General features: G+C 36.7%; 1 protein-coding gene across 1 annotated transcript; it reads right to left on the minus strand.

Moving 5' to 3' along the window:
• Nucleotides 1-674: 674 nt before the first annotated feature.
• sort1a (sortilin 1a) lies at nucleotides 675-21,434 on the minus strand. Its single transcript, XM_079597033.1, has 20 exons — nucleotides 21,027-21,434; nucleotides 12,550-12,609; nucleotides 9,961-10,034; nucleotides 9,489-9,591; nucleotides 8,830-8,991; nucleotides 8,678-8,751; nucleotides 7,607-7,656; nucleotides 7,289-7,416; nucleotides 6,742-6,886; nucleotides 5,928-6,083; nucleotides 5,744-5,850; nucleotides 5,131-5,233; nucleotides 4,618-4,789; nucleotides 4,121-4,311; nucleotides 3,782-3,971; nucleotides 3,551-3,667; nucleotides 3,226-3,334; nucleotides 2,519-2,631; nucleotides 2,151-2,271; nucleotides 675-2,059 (listed from the first exon to the last, which is right to left on the minus strand). Exons 1-20 carry the CDS (start codon nucleotides 21,279-21,281, stop codon nucleotides 2,045-2,047), a joined length of 2,445 nt encoding a protein of 814 aa, XP_079453159.1. The 5' UTR covers nucleotides 21,282-21,434; the 3' UTR covers nucleotides 675-2,044.
• Between the last annotated feature and the right edge of the window lie 63 nt (nucleotides 21,435-21,497).

Genomic DNA, 21,497 nt, shown 5'->3' on the forward strand with positions numbered 1-21,497 from the left:
ATTGATTGAATGAATGATCCATTAGAAAAAAGCTAGCTAAATTGATCAGCTTTAGTCCCACATTTTTTTTTCATACATGATTTTATTTTGCTTTTCCTATCTCTGACATTGTAAAACCTAGTTATTACCAGAGACAAAAGTTGCTATTGCACTGTAGCAAACTTTCATAAGTTAATCTTATGCATTTCTCAGTAATCATTCTGTTTCAAGTCTTTTGGTTGTTTTAATAAATACTTACATAAAATAAATACACAGAATTGTAGTGTTCTTTGTTAATGTTAAATATTTTTCATGTGATGTTCTTATTTTTTAAACTTAGAAGAAAAGGAAAATGTGCACATCTGTTTACAATCAGATTTTATTCTGCACATGAAATACATGCAGCTTTTGTCTATTTACACAATTGAAAATACAAATGCTGTGCTGAATGACATTAGCCAACTGCTGTTTATTGACCATTTATGTTACTCAGTACACAAAGCAAAGTAAGAAACATTAGGCTACAGGCTGTACAATATCCACTTTAAGGATGTTTATGTACCCTTGTACAAGAAAAAAAAAAAGCTGTTTTAATAAAAGAGACACAAAACACATTTTAAAGTCTTTGTGAATTCAGTTCACCTAGGTGCATCAGGGTCAATTAACCCATTTGGTTCAAGTCAATAAGCGTGGACTTCAAAAATGATTTATTTTTATTGTTCTTGCCAGTCACATTTAATGGTACAGCATTTTACACTTTGACTTAGGAAAAGCCATATTCATCTCAAACTTGAGGACATGCAAACCCATCAATGAAATGTGTGGTCCACTGTCATCTATAACCCCTGAGGTATCTATTTTATTACCTGTGCAAAAAAATAAAAATCTTAATCAGCTTACTGACTACAAATTAGCTTATTTATGAGTTGACAGTCAATAAAGTCCAAAAATATACATTTTCATATTTGATTAGGCTGCTAATAAGATGCAGTTAATATTGTCGACATCCCAATGAAGGACGAGTTGCTGTTCTGAATTTTTGTTTTAATGATAACATTAAACATTTTGTCTTGTTAGTGGATATATAACTATTGCTGAATTAGCAACAATGAATCAGACTATTATGTTTAATGCACTTATTGTTTCTCTATGACACTTGTATTAAATATGTATATATTAAGATGATTGAAAACCACGCAATGTGCCGTTTCTCAAATCTTTTCTTGCATCAAATGACACTGTACCAAACAGAGAATAGCATTGGTAATACTGAAACCAAAAAAAATTATAATTATTCGTGCATAGAAGATATGCAAAGTGCAAAGTATATCTAAGCACACAGCAATGGCAGGGAACCAGAGAGATGGCAAAGTGAGATTTGATTTATAGAATGACTAAAGTTTGGCTAAACTAGTTTCTCAAAGACCCAAACTGTAATCTCCAGGGTGTTAGAATAATGAAGTCTAAAGTCTCAATGTACGTATATGGTCTAAATATTACCTTTAAACACTTTCATCTGAAATGTATCACATAATAACTCTGGAATTAAAGCGCAGGCTATTTTCCGAAGATACTTCTATTTTTACACTGGATTTAAAAAAAAACGACTTCTTCAAGGAGACTTCAAATACACAAAATTCAGAACAAAGCTGCAAATCCTTTGGTGAAGTTAAATACCTGATGCAGGAAACCAGCAATGAAAAATAAGCACTTACATAAGTCTGTTGTACGTGTATCAACTCACATAAATTTGAAATATATGGCAAAAAAAAAAATCACCACATCAAATCCTCTCTCTTTCAGCAATGGATCAGAAAGCTCTATTGGGAGAAGCTTTTGAGAAAATGCATGTTTTCTCTGTTCTTGTCCTTGTAGTCAAATCTTGCTGGTCTGAACGATGAATATTTGTCCTCAACTAGCCAAAAACAAATTGATTAGGCAGAATGTGTGTCATTATCCGCTAGGTGCTGGAACGCAGATACACACACATGGAAGGTCATGGGAAGGGTAGGCATTGTGGTTTTTCTCTTAGAATTTGATAGTTTTATGATGATCCATGTGTCTGTCACTCTAGAAGGTCCTACAGATGTCCAAAATAGAATGACAGGATTAATTCAATGACTTTGTTGAAATGAAATATTGTGTCTTTAGCAACAAGGTGAAGTATATACCTCATCTGAATCATCATGATAGTGCATCTTGCCAACCTCCAGTGTGTCCAGGTCATCCACACCATCGATACCGTTAGCTTCAGCGTGCTGCTGTAATACAGAGTACCTGTGCACCAGGAACCTAACGGAGACATCAAAAAGGGGCTGTGACACAGATACTGCATATATAGAACAAAATGGTAAATGCTCAAAAATAAATGAAGACTTTGCTCATATTTACTGCACGATACAACATTAATTTAATAATAACAACAACAAAAAAACAGCAATTAATTCAATTAAAATGTACTTAAAATGAATAATTTAAAATGTAAAAAAAAAAAGTTCATGTTCTGCTGTGTGATGTTTAGAGAAATGGGGGCACAAACCTTCCTCCACAGACATATTTTTTGATGAAAATAACCCCAGCAACGGCACTGATCAATAGAACAGCGATGACCACAGCGATTATAGGACCTGAATTGAATGAATGTTCCTCTGTCTGAGAAATGCATAATGGGAAAGATTGTTTGTGCTGTTTTTCAACAAAATTCGCAGTTCCATGAAGATATTTTGGAAATTTCCTACCGTAAATATTTAAAACATTTATTTTTGTGAGTGAATGCAGCACAATCGTGATCATAAATGGAGAACTTTAAAAGCTATTTTCTCAATGTTTAGATTTTTGCACCCTCAGATTCCAGATAGTCATATCTCGGCCAAATATTGTCCTATTGTCCACAAACCATACAGCCATGGAAAGCTTATTTATTCAGCTTTCAGATGATGTATAAATATCAATTTAAAAAACATTTACCCATGTGACTGGTTTTGTGGTCCAGGGTCACATTAAAATGATTTCTAAAGAATCATGTGACACTAAAGATTGAAGTAATGATGCTGAAAATTAATCTTTGCATCACAAAAAAAAAATGCATAATAATACAAAATAATAACATTAAAATAAAGAAACAATTATTTAAAAAAAATTCACAAATACGTTTCTACTATATTTCTGATCAAACAAATGCAAACATATTTGAGACTTCTTTTAAACTACATATACATGCATTCTGTTAATAAAATAAAAACATACCGGTAGCTCTGACCTCAGCAAGTTACTGACGCATTTCTTACTCAGATCGATCTCTTTTCGGTCTGGAATTATTCCTCCTTCACAGCGGTCCCCGGGAATTTTCCGATAACTACAGTCATAGAAAGTTAACACTTTGGGATATGTTTTTACTTAAACTGCTTTGACAAAAACATTCACTTATATGCAAAAATGAATATGCGAATCAGTTCAGTCAATCAGGCTCGCACATTAGCTAGCACAGCAATATATGTAAAGAAAAGAAAAAACACAGCTGAACACTTCAATACAACTCCAGTGAATTTGGAAATAGAGAGTGATTTGTTACCCGCTGGTCTGAAGCTGCTCTTTACGCCCGTGCAGGCAGAACTCCAGTGAATGGCCAATAAGGTCAGGCTGCTCCACACACACAGAGCTGTTTTCCGCATGGTAGAACCCAAAGTCACTGCAGGAAAAGAACAACAAGGATTGGAATCACAGACTGAATGTACGTCATGAAGAGTATAAATGACTCACATTGTACTCTGAGTGTATTTGATAAGTTTGTATGTGTTTGTACCACTGAAAGTCAGTTAGGGTGCAGGAACATGTTGTGGGCTCCTTGGTCACCATGTAATCCCGGCCGTTCCAACAGACTGAGTCCTTTCTCAACCGTAAGAACCTTTCCTTGTATCCCAGTATGCATCCGTCAGTGGGGTCGCTATTATTGCTTGAGTGAGCAAGCCACTCAATGTAGTCATTATCCTGGCCTGCAGGAGGAGTATTTCATGGCAATGTTTACACATTTTAAGATCTTCTGAATGCTAATAGAAGTATGCATCATACCGGTAAAATGTGGGATTCTGTATATTTGTATAGTAGTTTATAAAAGGCTTTTTAGAAATATTAGGCAACTCACAGTCTCTAGAGAGCAACAGCCTGAAGTCGACAGTGACAGAAACCCAGTACTGATTCATGGCGGTTTCTCTGTAGCCCCACAGGCTGACGTTCATGGAGCGGGCACCAGGTTCTGATGCCAGGCCAGTGAAGTATATTGGGTCATTGGTGAAGTTATACACATGCCAACACTGACCTTCATCAGTGGAAAATCTAGTGAAAAAATGTAAAAGAATAAAAATCATGTAAAAAAACAGTGCCGTTCAAAAGTTTGGGATTGGTAAGATTTTTTTATATTTTTGAAAGAAGTCTCTTCTGCTCACCAAGGCTGCATTTATTTGATTTAAACCAATTACATAATAAACTATTTTCCAGACACTTAAATAAAAAGGGAATCACCAGAGTTTAATTTGTTATAATATAATAATTTGTTATAATATGTTATAATATATTTGAATAATTTATCTCACATACTGAGATCAAATCACTATAAACATAGAATGATGATAGAAAGCTCACTTGATCTGTGATATGGGGTGTGAGGGGTAGTGCTCCACTGCTACCAGCAGTCCTCCTGAATCCAGTATGGCGTAGTGATGGGGGCCTTTTAATGCCCGAAACCATGTGTAACCGCCGTCATCCGACACGTACACGTCTGGAGAAAGCACAGAAACTGCACCTCCCACACTCCCTGATCAAAGAGCAGATGGAAAAGAGACGCGAGTCAGAGAAATGGTCCTTTAAAACTACCAAATATGAGTTAAAACAGTAAAAAAATATAATAATGAATTATTACTTATTTACTTTAGTTCTGCAATTGGATAAATTAAACATGATGGGGTTTAGGTGATTAGGTATACTAGAATCACATTGGCTTTTTTGTTTTACAAACCAGTGGCCAAAGCATGAATAAAATAAAATAAAACTGAGGCTAGTGAAAATGGATATACAAAAGGTTTAGACTGTAATGTGAGACAGTGATAGTTCTGCCGTGTGGAAAGACATGTGTTGGTGAACGTGGCCAGTATTCACCGTGTGCCAGGATGAGTCCCACTGCATTGGACTCTAAGAGGGGCTGCATGGGCACGTTCAGCTTCATAGAGATGCTGTAGGATGCGTGAATATGCAGACTACACTGCAAAAGACAGAGAAGCATATGATATTAAGACGAAATCACACACACTGCAATATGAGTGCTTATTCTCGAACCAAAGTTTTGCATATTAAGTTAAAATCATTAGAAGAGGCAACTTTAAAAAAAAAAAGCTTAAATTATTGCGGTTTCACAATGCCATGTGTTTTAGCTCAGAGAAAGCTCTTAGAAATTCACTATTTAGGCTCTTAGAAAGACCGTAACAACAATAACAATGACTGATGCAACAAACGTTGAACATGTTTTATATTGCTATTCTATCCTTTTATGGTCAGACAGCCCAAATATTTGCTAAGTTTTGTGCTTTTGTCCTTAATGTTTACACAAAACAAACGCAATAGGTCACTGGAGTAACTGTCTAGCTCAAGGACATAATTTGGATTGCTTACTTACTAGTACTGCAAACCAGAAACCAGTTTACTGGCTCTGCTTGACCACTCTACATGTTCTCCATTTATGTCTAATATAAAGTTCAGATTGTGTGGCTCTCACTTTGTCTGGGTGCTCGGTTGTGGAGTCACACACTCCGTTCCAGGGCTTCTGCAGAGGTCGCCACCCTCCACCTTGATTGAATGTGATCACTGTCTGTACAGAGCCATCTGAACAGGAAAGGTACACATCAGCAAATATGAGCTTTATTTAAATAAATGATTAATGATTACAGTCACAGCCTTACCCACAGCGAGCACACTGGTCAAATATACGCCCCTCAGAGAGGTGATGTTGGTGAAGTCAGTGTCTCCGCCCGTAGTGGTATACAAATGACGTTCCAGAGACTTGGAAAACACTGTACCTCGGTCGTCAGACACATATATGGTGCCAACACCTGAGTCTGATGGAATAAAAAACTATTTTTAGTCGTTGTCATGGTTACAAAATCACGCATTCAAATAAAATAATGAACCCTTTTCAGATTTCCGGGGTTCTGAGAAGCTGAAGTTGTCATGGGTAAACTTCTATAGTGGTGAATGGGAGATGACAGCAAATAGGATTTTAGTATTTGCATTTGCTCAAATAGCAAAAGAAAAAAAATCTGTGATAGCATTTCCACGACTTTTCAAAATAGCACAAAAATAGAGACATTGATTACAGCACTCAGAAGAGAGAAAGATCAAATTTGCCATCACTCCCTCAGCCGTTGAATTACAAACACCCTTAATTCCTTTTCTTTCTTTTTTTTGAATTTAGCACTATAAATGTGTATCACATTTTTTTTTTTTTTACTTTACTAGATTTGCAATGTTGATAACTTTGATAACTGTGGAAACGCGTCATCATAGTTTGTGAAAAGAGTCCATAATGGCTAGAAAATATGCAAAATCCAAACCAGTGTTGTCATTGTTAACTAAAACTAAAATAAAGTTTAATTAGATTAGATGTAAAATGTCTTGGCAACTAACTGAAATAAATAAGATAAAGTTGAAGCACTAAAACGGAAGTTAAAAGATAATTGGAGATTTATTTTGCTGAACAATAATTATTTGTTTCACCTCCAGGTTCATCTACGTGCATGAAGACCATGTCGTCGTTTGCGGCTAGAATGGAGTAGAACTGTTCGTGGCCAACGGTGGGAAGCTGAGCCATGTCCCACGTCTCTCCCTGATCCACTGAGACATGAATCATGCGTGTGGAACCCTGCAAAAGAAAAGACGTTTTTTTTTTACATCTGTATCGTGATTTCAACCTCACACAACACACAAATCTAATCCGATACTGCCTACATAGACAGCTCTAATACATTTCAAAATATATTAAAATAGAAAACAGGTATATTAAATTGTAATAATATTTCACAATATGACTGTATTTACTGTATTATTGATCAAATAAATGTCGCCTTGGTGAGCATAAGAGACTTCCTTTAGAAACATAAGATCTTACCAGACCCAAACTTTTAAACAGTAGTGTATATGTGGAGATTTTGGTCAAAAGGAAGCATTTTTTATATCTAAAAATGTTATCTAAGTGGGCAGCACACAAGATTTTGTAATATAATTATACATGACATCACTTATTTAAGATTTTAAGAGAGCTCACCAAGTCAGTCATGACTGAGGCAAAAACAAAGCGTCCACCCAAGCCGAAGGAATAAATCCTGCTTCCAATAGTTTTAAATGTCCTGCCATAGTCTAATGATTTTCTCAATTCCAACATTCCCCGGTCACCTGAGAGAGAGAGAGAGAGAGAGAGAGAGAGAGAGAGAGAGAGAGAGAGAGAGAGAGAGAGAGAGAGAGAGAGAGAGAGAGAGAGAGAGAGAGAGAGAGAGAGATATGACTTAACAAGAAACAATAAGTGGGGAGCATCTATCCATTTGCAGTATTATTAAAATGATGGGGCCATAACAAAGTCACTCACTGCAGGATCCATTGGGATTTGTAGTTAAGAAAATGGTGTCATCAATTCCCCTGAAAAGTCAAGCAAACAGATACAATCAAAAATTCCCATCCGTCCATGCCGAATTCACTACTGCAATCAAAAGCTAAGGACATTCCTATAAAGCACAGCTACTTCAAATCTAACCAAAGGCCTCAGTTTCTTCAGTGCAAGAACTCCACTGTGACCGGGACCATATTTATGAGGGATAGGATTGTAAACCTCAAAGGAATAGTTCAAGCAAAATGAAAATTGCTTTATAATGCATTTTATGGTGCTTTGGGTAATGAAAACAAAACCTCAAACATTCTGCCTAAGGGATTTTGTTTTTGACTGAAAAAGTAAATAATTCTGGGCCATTTAAAAACCGTACGTTCCATGAAAAAAGCTCTAATCTGGTATAAAGATAAACAGACAGAATGAAATATATGTTCTTGTGTGAGAATCCTAACCTCAAACCAATGCACACATTATAAATATGTAATCTATGCAATAGATTTTGCTTCCATTGACAATCAAGAGAAATGAACTGTTATTAAAACAATTATATCTAAATTAGCTCTAGGCAGCGAAACCACATCCAATTGTTACATCAGAACCTTTCAGCACTTGACCAATCATAACGGAGAACAAAAATGACTTTTTGGACGAATAACTCGCACACAAGATCTTTCTCAAAGCTGTGTGCTAACATGACTGTTTAGCTCTGTACTATTTATGGCAGTCAGGATCGATGCACAGCTTTTCAACAAATGGAAGCAAAGTTGTATTTACATTACAAGTACTCAGGCTGCAGGGTTCATGTATTATATATATATATATTAACAAGTTTATTTTGAGACAATTTAGTAGCAGCAAAACTAGCTAAATGTTAGCACATCTTCTTATCACCCAGAGTTATATTAAATTTCATATTTACCTGCCACTAAATATCACATAAAAGCAAACTTTGGTCCTTCAAATGGTGGGACAGACATTTCCTGTAGTCAAAATTCTGGCTACAATGGACTATTGTTACCGATTCATTTATGCACTGCTTGTTTACAGTCATACCATTTCACAAGACAAACGGTCTCATGGATCTTCCTCCAACTGCCCCCAAAGTCCTCGGACAGCCATAAGTCATACTGAATCAAGAAGAAAACAGCGTTGGTACATGTTCTTTTGCACAAAACAGAAAGGAAATGTCCAATCAGAGGTCTTACATTGATGCTGTAGACCATGAGTATGTTGCTGTCTCTGGGGTTGTATGTGATCTGCATTAATGGATGGAAGGGAAGCTCAGAGGTCACAAAGCTGTTGCCGAAGTCTACTGAACGGAAGATTTTGGTGACTCTCCCCTCGGTTAGATCGCCCGTGAGGATCACCTGTGGGACAGATCATGATCCTGTTCAGTAATTTATTTATTTTTAAAAACACACACACATCATTGAACTTATTGTTCAATTATTATAGAAATTATTGAAGGAATGCTAAAAAAAATTTTTTATCGTACATGTCTATGAGAGATAATCATTTCAATGTATTTGTAAGTAAGCCCAATAAATACACTTATAATGGAAAGAGAAACATTTAAAATCAAAAACACGAAACTTGAAGTAAAAAAAAAAAGAAAGTCTCTTATGCTCACCAGAGCTTCATTTATTTGATCAAAAACACAGTAAAAACAACATAAATGTGAAATATTATTATAATTCAAAATAGCTGTTTTCTATTGGAATATATTTTAAAATGCAATGTATTCCTGTGATGGAAAAGCTTAATTACTCCAGTCTTCGGTGTCACCACAGTGTCTATGGACAAAATAACCAGTTATATTCCTTTCAGAACAGTTCAATATTACAGAAGAGAAGTAAATATTCACCTTCCCAGAATTTTCAGGACCGATTGCGATGCCAAACTCTGTCTGTATGAAGGTGTTGTTAATGAGGTCGGTGATGTCCTGGAATGTCTTTCCATAGTCTTCACTGACCCAGAAGAGATAAGAGGGAGTTATGGATCATGTGACATAGCTAAACAAAAAAACAACCAAATGTGTAGCAACATTTATATAGAGCAAACTCAACACTGGAAGAGGAAGGATTCATTGCACTCTATTAATCACGTTAAGGCAAGACAATTTTGAGACACAAAGACAAATTTTTAGATTTGGGGCTATTTGACCTTTCATAACGTGCCGTTTCAGACTGGTGATTTTTTTGTGTGCAATACCTAATGTAATCAATCAACTAGGGAAGTTTTTATTTATTTATCCTATTCACCTATGGTGTCTTGCCTTAAAAACTCCTTAATTCTTCTAGCAAGAGCTTGGACACTGTCCTAAAAGACACTCTTACCTTCTGTACAGTCTGGACTGCCCAAACCGCATGATAAAAAGAGGAACCTGGAACGTGGTCAGCACCATTAGTACCTGCACAGAAGAGGGACACAGTGAATGCTATAGCATGTGGATGTGAAAGGCTCAGAGTCGTGCAGTGAAGCATGATTTAAACGCGGCCGGGATACTGCGGGACACATGCCTGGACTTGAGAACAGCCACGATCTCACCCTTCACACTTAATTCATCCAGCTATCACTCAAGATCAGGCGCTTGCTGCTTGCAGAGGAGATTCTGATTGGTCGGTGCCTTGTTCTCATTTAACTCCTGTCTCTAATCCTTAAGTCAACATGAAATGGTATTTGAAATCCATTTTACTTTCATAATGTGACACATTTCCAGAGAATAAATCATTAAATCATCAAGTAACATTCACCATTAGTCCATACAGTCTAGGTGATATCAGCTAAAAAAGGAAAGTAGAGGCAGAGTAATTTATAATATTTGAATGAAAGATTAAAAAGACAAACATTTTGATGAACCGTTTATATTAAATAACCCATCAAAAGCAAAGTTTTGTGACTTTTAGTTCATGCCTGTTGGCTTATATATATATATATATATATATATACACCCGGAAAACTAAGTCATGAACTAAAAGTCACAAAAATGTGCTTTTGATGTTTATTTAATATAAACAGTTCATCAAAAAAGTTTTTTTTTCTTTTTAATCTTTCATTCAAATATTATAAATTACTTTTCTTTTATAATATATATATATATATATATATATATATATATATATATATATATATAAATTTATGTTTCACTTAACTTAATAGAAAGTAAATAGGTAGTCTTTTCTATTAGGTAGACCAAAAATATTAAATGACTCATCCTGCACTACACACAGATTTTTGTCCAATCATATGCTTTCTACAATGAAAAAGTAAACAAAGTTATTTAAAACACAGGACCCTTCATGAAAACCCATATTTAAAAAAAGGTCCATTTCTATTCATGTTTATTCTTACAAAAGAAAGACTTGTGGGAACTTTTTATGTTCCTGAAAAAAGCTGGACAATTAGAACAATATTCGTTAAAGGTGCAATAAGCAATTACCAGAATGGTGCTAACTATGACACCTCAAAAGTAGAAAAGGTGTCTCAAAAGACGCCACTCTTTGAAAATGTTTGCAGAGAGTTAACAGAAATGTATAGGAGTGTTGTTGTTGGGTGAAGGCTGTGCTGGAGGAGTAATTGCAGCTTGTACATGTTTTACAGCTGCACTTTGGTTCAGTTCTATAAGAGACGGAGTCCGCCTCCAGTGTTGTTGGCTCTAAATGACAGTTTGAGGTCTTGTCAAGCCAGGCTCTGAAGAGTCTTTCAGCCGCTGAAGCTGTATTTCACTCGTTCTAGTTTCACATTGATGTGCGATTGTTGGAGCCACATTCCTGCGATTCAGATCATGGAGCCGACCACAGGACAGCTTAGTGCATTAAAAACTTGGGTTAAACTGACAATTACACTTTTTTTTTTGATCGTCTACTGGTTAGTAAACACAGTGGCAGTAACATAGTGAATTAGAAGGATTGGGATAAATCAAAGGTTGTTGGTTCAAATCCCCCAAAAAAATGAACAGATGACATTTTTATAGGACATCATTCAGGAGGAAGTCAGTCATTTTATGCTGGCCGTTTTTCAAGCACAATTTTCATTTTTTGTCAAATGGTGCGATGCTGTTCACACATAAAAAACAATGCCTTTTCAATTGTGTCATTAGTGGTGCATTAAAAACACGGCTGCTATGTTGTGGTGGGTTTATTACGAGGATAGTAAATGACTTTAGTTAGGCCACAGATTGACCTAATTATAAGAAACATCATCGGGTGTGACTTTATAACACTTGGTGATGCAGTTCTCTCCAAATACCATTTTGCATATCACACTATATTATAAAGCCCTCGCATTATGGTATATAGATTTGTTTAATGTTTTTTTAAATAAGTCTCGTATGCGTACTCGTATGCATTTATTTGATCAAAAATACAGTATACACAAATATATTCTAAAAGGTTATTAGAATTTTAAACAACTGTTTTCTATTTTAATAGATTTTTCATTGTAATTTATTAAAATCTAAATACTCCAGTATTCAGTGTCACATGATCCCTCAGAATTCAATTTAATATGTTGATTTGGTGCCCAAAAAGCATTTCTTTATTGTCAATTTTGAAAACAGTTGTGGAAACAGTTGTGGATATATTTTTACCAAATTCTTTGAATGGGAAGTTCAAAAGAGCAGCATTTATTTGAAACATAAACCTTTTGTAACATAATAAATGTCACTTTTGATTAATTTAATGCAGTCTTGCTAAATAAAAGTATTAATTTCTCTGAGAAAAAATCATACTGAGCCCAAACTATTGAACGGTAGTGTAAATATAATGGAAAAAAAATAGGTGACTAAGTAAAATGAGTTCATAATATAAAATAAAACACAGTTGATGTGGACTAAATCCCATATTTTACGGTAACGATGCATTTAAAACTAGATATTTTTCATGATACTGTATTCCTATGTAGATAATTAGTCAAATTCGACTCACCCCTGTATCGTCTCCAACCCAGGCCAGAGACACCGAGCCACTCAGGTCATTGAAGTTATACTGGAAAAGAGACGTAGAGACATAAATTAAGTAAGAATGCAAATAAACATTGTAGTTAAAAGTCTGTAGATGAATTATACTAATAATCCCTGCACCGCCTACATAAACTTTTTCTCTGTGAAAATATTCATCATAAATTAAACTAAATTCAATCTAAAACAAAACAGGTCATCTGTTAAACCAAAGAGCACCGAAATTTTACACCCTGAAGCAGCACTTCTTATGCATTCTTTGCTCTGAAAAACAGGTAATCTGTTTTGGCTCTAAAAATAACTCTAAAATCAATTTTATTCTAATATTGTTCCCTCTATCTCTCTCTCTCGGTCTAATGCGGGTTTGTTTTTTAGAGCGATTCTGTGGTGAAACTAAACACCACAGGCTTTCACTGTAGTCCACAGGGATGAGATTGCAGGCTGGAATCGGACTAAATATATATATTATATAAATAAAAGGAAATTAAAACAAAAATAACGACTGAAAACCACACTTCAAACCACAGCATTACATAGCTAAAAATAAAGAAACATCCAGTACAGAGCAGAAAGTGGTCACACAAATCAAACAAAAAAGCTAATATTAGGAAAAAAAGTGCTTGGAAATGGAAACTGTATTGCTGTATTAAATATAACAAAGTGAACAAACAACATTTTATAAGCACATTTTATTTGCAAATGTATTAACGTGTTGATTTGACAGTACATCTTTCCAAGTTATTTATTTGGAGACAAAATCAGACACAAAAAGGTTGTTTCATTTGTTACAATTGTTGCATAAAGTAAAAGTAAAGAGCTATAAAATTCATTTAGATTCATTGCTCAGACAAGTTGGAGAGAAATAATTTTAGTTACCGGTACATCGGTTGATATTTCTTTTTAAACATAAACGGGATACATGAGAGTCAGTGTCTTTTCATCGAGAGAAAAATCTGAAAAGCGGTACTCTAGGCTATATCACTATATCCCTAAACAAACAACTGAGACACTCATCTAAGTTAAACCGATCACCAATCAGCTAAATAAATAACAAAATAAACTGTATTAAATGTATGTTAGTAATGCCTAATAAAAGGCAATGTCTAATAAAAGACAACTAAGCAAACATAATTAGAAAAGTCCAGGTGATTCTTGGAAGAAAAACACAAGTGCTGGGATTTATCTGTCCACAGGGAAGCGGAACCATGTAGTGACATGCACACAGAAACCACTGCTGATTCGACAGATGGCTGTGCCGCTGTCAGCCGACCCACACTGCTAGGGAATGTGTGTGTGTGTGTGTGTGCGCACATTTAAGAGGACAAGCCCGCTGTCAGTCGAGTGTGTAACCTCCCTTTCAGTTTCACTCACTGGAATGCAAGACCCAGATGGTGTGTGAGTATGTGTGTGTGTGTGTGTGTGTGTGTGTGTGCGCATGCGTGAGGAACAGAGTGAGTGCCCCACATTTTCATCTGCCTCACACTGAGAACAAGAGAGCAACTGATGTCAAAGAGATTGTGGGAGAGAAAAGGAGGGAAAGAATAAAGAAAATCCAAGCACACATACACAGGCTCTGTTCCAAAAGCTAGTGAGCTGCCTGGCTACTTGCTATAGGCATTTGCCTCCGATATGGAAGCTCATAAGGGACCGATTTGGATGCTCTGCATTGACTGCAATTCCACGAGTCTTTATGTGAAATGCACGGAACTCGATTCAATTGATTTCGATAGTGTTTGGCTTTAGTAATGCATGTTGCTAAACTAACAGCATATGTATAGCACAAATGCTTATTGAGTAAAATATTATTGCATTAGAATTGCAACATTCTTATTTAAAATCAACTCACCAGACTCATGCAATCGGGGATTACTTTTTTAAACTAGAATTTGACTTAATGTTGTTAACATTTGGATCAGACTTTGTGTCAGGAACATTTACGGTGTCTTAAAATGGTGCCTATGTAGGCAGTTCACTAGGTTTTGGTACAGAGCCAAACATTCCTGGGTGTTTTTTGTTGTTGTAATGGGATACAATAATGTGGTAACAGGGTTACATGCAAAATATGCTAAACATTAAACATTTTATTTTAATAGTTTTGAATATTAATATCAAGATAATGAAAATAACAATGCAATTTATTTATGCAAAAGTGCTGCAATAATAAAAATAAAATAAAATAAATATTATAATAATACACTAAAACCTGCTAAAAAAAACATCAAACAGGACAGGTACAACCGTATGAAATTAAAATAAAATAAAAATAATCCTAAACATAAAAAGTAAAATATAGAGAAATTAAATAAAATCTAAAAACTAAACTAAAAGTTACAAAACATCAAAAAGCCAATCAACCATGGAATAGAGTCAAAACTGAGTGAAATCAATAATGTATAATTTAAAAAAGGTAAAGTGTAAAATTGGTCTATGATGTCTTAAAATGCTGCCTATGCATTACGTTTTGGCACAAAAACCACTCACAAACCAGAACTGGAATGAATAAAGTAAAAACTTCTGGTATAATGACGAAACCCCATCCACACACATTCAGATCCATTTTGAGTATCTCATCGAATATTTTACGGTCCATATGGACATTTTTGTCTAAGGAGGCCCTTCACACCACACTCCTTTCTACGGATCACATCCTCTCTGCATTTCTGCAATTCCACCCAAGCCCCTGGAGATCAATGATCATGTCACAGAATAATCTATTTCTCACTTCTCCTCAGTGATGACATCATCTTACAATTTTTACACATTTTCTTTTATTATTTTTTTTTCTTAAAAAAGAAAAGCAGCCGTACAAGGTCCAGGGAAGCAAAAGAACCGCAGCATTTTTGAAACTCACTAGCGTTCAGGCCTAAGGGAAATTTGCACTCTCACAATCCAAAGTGTGAACAAAAGTTTCCATGTTACCAACCCCAGCCAACGTCCTTCTGATGCAACCCACCTCAAAACAGGCCCTGAATGGTACATGTGTTCTAGAACAGCAAGAACAAGACGTCTTAAAACACCTGCTTAAACTCCAGGGCCAGTGTTCCTTCTCAATGTGTCTTTGAATAATGGATACAGTGGTTGCCTCTCCATTCCTTGACATATTTAAACCAGAAGAAAAAAGAAACATGCTGACATCCCAGTACTGGCCAACAAAACAGGCTTGCCAAGAATGGCCTGCACCACGCCAACAAGTCTTCTTAAATGGGGGATTAAAGAGTGATGAGAAGACATTGTGAGCATACAACGATCCTTCAGTTTGGAGAAGACCAAAGAACACGACTCAAAGTAAGACCCTAAACAAACTATGGCTCTGTCCTGAATTCAGTCAAATACACTTATGGTTCAACTTTTGAGTCCACGCTTTGGTGAGGAAATGCTTCATAGATTGTTGGTTAGTATCATAGAATCACAGATTGTGTTTTGGACAATCAGATCACAAGTAGATGAAGCAGACACATACCCGTTTACACCTGGTGTTTTAATCCATTTCTTTTGTCCACTTTCAACCACTTCTGTCCTGATTTCTTCAAGGGCGGGTAAATGTATGTTTTTTTCATATATTTCAATCTAATGAACAATGCTTGCGCAATTTCCATATAAACACGCCCAGAGACGACGGAAAAACATCAGCTTTCATTTCTGCTCTGATAGGCTATCAGGAATCAGATCACAAGTGGACGACGCTAAATACAGGTGTCAATGGGGTCTAAAATGTTTACATTTTTAAAGGGGTCTTAAATGTCGGATGTTAACGTCAATATGACGTAACTTTCAAATGTTCGAAATTTAGGAATGTATCGGTGCCGATAGCCTCAGGGGCAAGTGCGCCGACATGTAGCGGTGTTGTGCTTCGGGCGATCCGAGTTCGAGTCACGGCTCGTGGACCTTTCCCGATCCCGTCCCCCGTCTCTGTCCTACCTCACTTCCTGTCTAGCTACTGTCCTATATCTAATAAAAGACAAAAACGCCAAAAATAAATCTTAAAAGAAATTTAGGAAAGGTGAGAGAACATTGTTATGTTGCGCTTGGTACGTTCTTTGTCTTCAAACCAAACTTTGGTCTCCAGCCGACAAAGTTGAAATCCTGTCTGTCTAGCGCGCTTCCCATAATGTTTACGCATTAAGTTAGTAGGCGGACAGCAGGCAGTTTTTTGGGGCTGTTCGAACCAGCGTTTACACGTCGAAAGCAATCCGCGGTCAAATGCGTTTTTGACTACCTCTGGAAGTGGTCGAAAGTGGGCAAGCTCAAAACATTTTAGACCCCGTTTACACCTGTATTTAGTGTTCTCCAATTGTGATCTGATTCCGTTCAACCAAATCGCATCTTAATATCAGGTGTAAACAGGGCCTTACAGTACTCCAATGGTGTACAAGATGCAGAGATGCAAAAGGGGTGTTACCAGAAAAACAAATTGAGAACACAGTGCTAACTATGAGCATTTTCAGGTATATTAGAATTCCTTAGTAACTGCCACGGTAACACAAGAATGCATACTGCACACTTGCAATGCATTTTGCAAGTATTAGCATCTGTGTTTGTGTGTATGTGAGAGTATGTGTCTGGCTTAAGGCAATGGTATGGTACACAATCCTAATTGGTTGTGTGGTAATCCTTGCCAGGAATCAGACTCATTGAATCCCTACCACCGTTTAAAGGCTTGCAAAATGGTCACAGGTCAATGGTGGATTACTAAAGTCTGTTTTCACAAAGTTGAGTGATACAATCAACCTATGGGGATATTTGCAGAGAAAATCCATCCTGCGGCGGGGAGAGAGCCGAATAATATTAAAGCATGTCTGCTGTGTTAAGGCTTGGAGAGGCCACCTGAGCGTGGGGCCATGGGGCCCTCCAGAGCAATAACATTCAGACACGGCAGATAGGCTTTTCCAAGAGAAATATCTGCAATATACTGTACAATGGCAGAAATGTATAGGAAACTTTAGTATACACTCCTACTCATTTCCAGCTCTAGTCTTAGGCCGTGTGTCCACCAAAGCGTTTTTAGCCGGCTGAAAACGCTAGGCGTTCTGCTGAAAACGACGAGCTATGTGGTAGTATAGTTTTTTTTTCTGTTGAGACGCTTCGTTGCTATGATACAGAATATCCGTTGGTCGGTGTGGTATTAGTCCCGCCCCTCCTCCACTGTGATTGGTCGATTGGGTAAAAAGTGACAGTGATGAGCGCTGCGTTTTACCCAAAGTTGAACAATCTTCAACTCTCGCGACCTGTAAAAAACGGCGAACGCTCAGGGCTTCAGCGTGAAAATGACGTTCAGCGCCTCCTTAGGCTCGTGGCGTTTTAAAAACGCGGCGCTCACATTGAAAACAATTGAAAAAACATGCTAGCCGCGTGATAAAACGCTTTGGTGGACTCACGGCCTTAGCTCAACACGTCCTCTCCAGTGGACATGTTAGAACCATGAGGAACGTTGTTTGGGCTGCTTTTCTGGCATCTCACCAACCCTGAGCATTTCAGAGAGGACAGAAAATGTTTTCTCTGTACATTCTCCCCAGGACCGGGAAAGGGGGAAACCTGGACGTCTTTCCCTTGTGTTGAACTGGTAAAGTCTTTGAACCCCATGTCCAGCCAAAAGAAGCTTAAGACTTGATCCAAATGGCTTCACAGTCTGAGGACCAACAACAAACATGACTTCATTTCTAGACAGTAAAAAAAAATTTGAATTTGGGTTTAATATGAAACACGTCTCAAGTCAGTCTCAAAATAAGTGCTATTTAGACAGGTGGGCGAATGCTAACACGTGATTCATAAACATGCACAAAAATATCCTGGAATCAAGATCTTAAACCATGTTTTCCTAACTGGAACGGCATGCCGAAATGGGTAAGAGGTCAGCAGTTCGTTAGATGAAGCCGTGTTTGTGTTTTCATTGGACTCACATAAATAACTCCCTACTGGCACAACTTGGATTTAAACATCCAGAGCGGAGTCTTAAAAAGTATTCCAGCCTCCAAAAGAGCATCTCAAATCATTCAAACGCAAACTTCACCCACAAAGCAGTTTGAACATGTGTACCGTTATAAGTTCACGCAGACTTCATTAGAAGAAACTACAGGCAGTTGTTAAAAAGACTTTATTGTGAGCTCGTAAAATTTCTAATTGCTCTGGCAGGTCATAAATTCCATCGGTCAGCAGCCAGTTTTCACGTCGACTGACCACAGACTCTTGCGCAACACCACGGTTGCACATTTTGGACTCGAACAGATCTGGAATATTATACTTTAAACTTAGCAATGCAAGCATCCAAATTATTGCTTTTTAGATCATAAACTCGATGCTTCACTGATAACCAATTATATTTTATCTATAAACTATCAGTAAATCACTGGGTAAATAGCTAGTGTTCATTGCAGTGTTGAAATTTTGTTGGATGTCATTGGACATAAGTTGTAATTTACAAAACATGTCCATGGCAAGTATAAAACTTAAGCACATAACTTATCCTTATGCGCACATGAATGACACCCTAAATCGTGCAGCTTGTTGTCAAGAAGCCTGCTATTACTTTTCTATGCAGAAACATAGAAATGGGGAAAATAACCATATCTAGAGACCAGAATAATATACTTAATATAGAAAATTTCAGCAACCAAAAATATTCAGCTGAATCAATTATCAATGATGCGATTTTCAATATTTCGTCAGTCGAATATTTTCCAATGACGCGTTTGACAGTTTCAGAATCTATTATTTTGTGCACACAATGTAGATAAGCTAAAACAAGCAAACACGTCAACAGTGTGTAGACATATTACTAATTGACCAAAAACGATGCTACAGTAGAAATATGGAAAATTTGTTCGGCTGAAATATCGAGAGGCGACTCAAGACAGTTTTATTTATCACACGAGAACATGACAACCTGACCTGCATACCAAGTTCAGTTACCCAAATAATTAAAATTGAACTACCAAAACATTATTTTCGGTTTTGTTCTTCTAATAAAAATAGTGGGATTCAAAAGTCTAGTTGCAAGCATTTGAATCAAACAAACAACGTTTTATAAATGTTATGTTGTTAAAATAGCACTGTTGAGCGGTTTAGATGTACATGTTATGAAATCCCCATGTGGCCATAAATATATGAATCATAATAAAGGGGTCAAAATAGGCTCTAACTACAAGAACTTTACATGTACTGTAGGCAGGAACACTAGTGCATGCATGCATGCAAGTTGATGTTCAAAACTATCCAAACAGGTGTTATAAGATCTGAAACTGAATTTAACAAGGAGATGCTTTAGAGAGACATTGCCTTCAAATACTTTTCCCACTGTTGTCATGCCTCAAGCCTTTTCCCCGTTTCAGAAACATTCCTTTCTTGGAGGAAGCATTTCACTTCAACACTTATTTATGCTGGACGGAATGTAAGAGGATGAGAGCCAAAAATACTGGCCATAAAGAAAAATCTGTCTCTGTGTGCTTTCTTAACAACAACAGTCTTTCTCTATCAGCACTTAGGCTAAACTCATGAAAGCCTTAGCTTTCCCTGAAATGTCAATGTGCTCTGTATTTGGATAAATAGGGGATGCTTCCCACAGAACAGGAGTGATATAAAATATATAGATTGGCATATATGTAGCTCATCGTTTACCGATAATGCCTTCCCAGTGAGAGGTCACGCCAACTGCTGGTAAAATGTAATTGATGAGCTCGTGGGAGAGAGTTAGATAAGAGAGATATATAGAGAGGCAGATTGTTTTCTGACTAGTAATCAGTCATGGGCCACTGTAATGAATGAGCTCTGACTAGATCTAGTAAAGCAGAATCACCTGACCCATCTGTACAGAAATACAGGAGAAACAGACATTAGAAGCACATCAAGAGGCGAAAGCATTTGTTCTCTTGGCATAAAGATGAAATCTGTGGAATGTCTTAAGGAACATCAAACACTGGCCCATCGAATTATAAGGTGATACTACATGCTGAGTGATGTTTTTATCAACCGTCTGGAAAATTTCACAAATATAATTTTATTTGAGAGCTTGTTTCTACTTCTAAACACTTCTTACATTTTAAAGTAATTTCATTAGAGACGTGAAAGCCTTAAAAATGTTGGTGTGGTGTGGCAAAGCTATGTGGCATTTGAAAAACGACTGAAAAAATAACATTCAGTTGCTGAGAAAGAAAGGTGATGTAGGTAGTTACATCATTAGGTAATCTCAGACCAGAGGCCAGTAGTATGATCTCACTTTTGTGATTTATGGTCCCTAGAAATTTAGAAAGAGCTTCCAAAATAAAGGAAAAACTCAATTCTACTTTCAAAAAAAGAAAAATATACTAACTTAAACAAGTGTTAACTAGTCAGGAATTGTTTTAATTAAAATTAGATGCACAAAGCTTTTCAATCTATGCTATATAATATATTAGATTATGCCTATTCTGAGCTGTGATGAGAGTATAAAGAGTAAGAGATGTTTTGACCTACCGTATGAGTGTTGTTTTTTAACGTAGAATCAAAGCCGTGCAGTGATTCACATCGATTTTGTGCGGATTCTTCACTCCTTTTCATCCTGACATGATCCGGCTGCTGTAAAACTCTCAAATTGAGCAGATTTCGTGATTTGTGACTCTTTAGAAACATGGGTTGCTCGCTGCTAGAGCGTCTGGGTCTCTCTTCAAAGTCCATGCAAAGAGCCACTGAGAATAACACAACCAAAACACAGCAGAAGACGGTGCTCATGGTTTCCGTTTAATGTGCACAAAAATATTCCGTCTAAATTTCCATGAATAGCAGGTTTATTGGTAATAGAAGAGAACGTGCAGTGTTTACACTCTGACGCATGTCTGTAGTGAAGCCGCTGTTCGCACTGCTAAACTAACTCACGGATTGTTCAAGATTAGGATGGGCTGTCCGTTAGACACGCCCATTCTCATGAATATTAATTCAGGCGCGCTG

Source organism: Phoxinus phoxinus, assembly GCF_949152265.1.
Source record: "Phoxinus phoxinus genome assembly, chromosome: 22".
In the NCBI taxonomy this organism is placed as follows: domain Eukaryota; kingdom Metazoa; phylum Chordata; class Actinopteri; order Cypriniformes; family Leuciscidae; genus Phoxinus; species Phoxinus phoxinus.

Excerpts from the sequence above, each read along its gene's own strand:
- sort1a (XM_079597033.1), bottom strand. The coding sequence starts at position 21,281 with ATGAGCACCGTCTTCTGCTGTGTTTTGGTTGTGTTATTCTCAGTGGCT. Across the intron at positions 7,417-7,606 it reads AAATCCCAATGGATCCTGCA|GTGACCGGGGAATGTTGGAA; the intron begins GTGAGTGACTTT and ends TCTCTCTCTCAG. Across the intron at positions 3,972-4,120 it reads GCTGTTGCTCTCTAGAGACT|GCCAGGATAATGACTACATT; the intron begins GTGAGTTGCCTA and ends CTCCTCCTGCAG.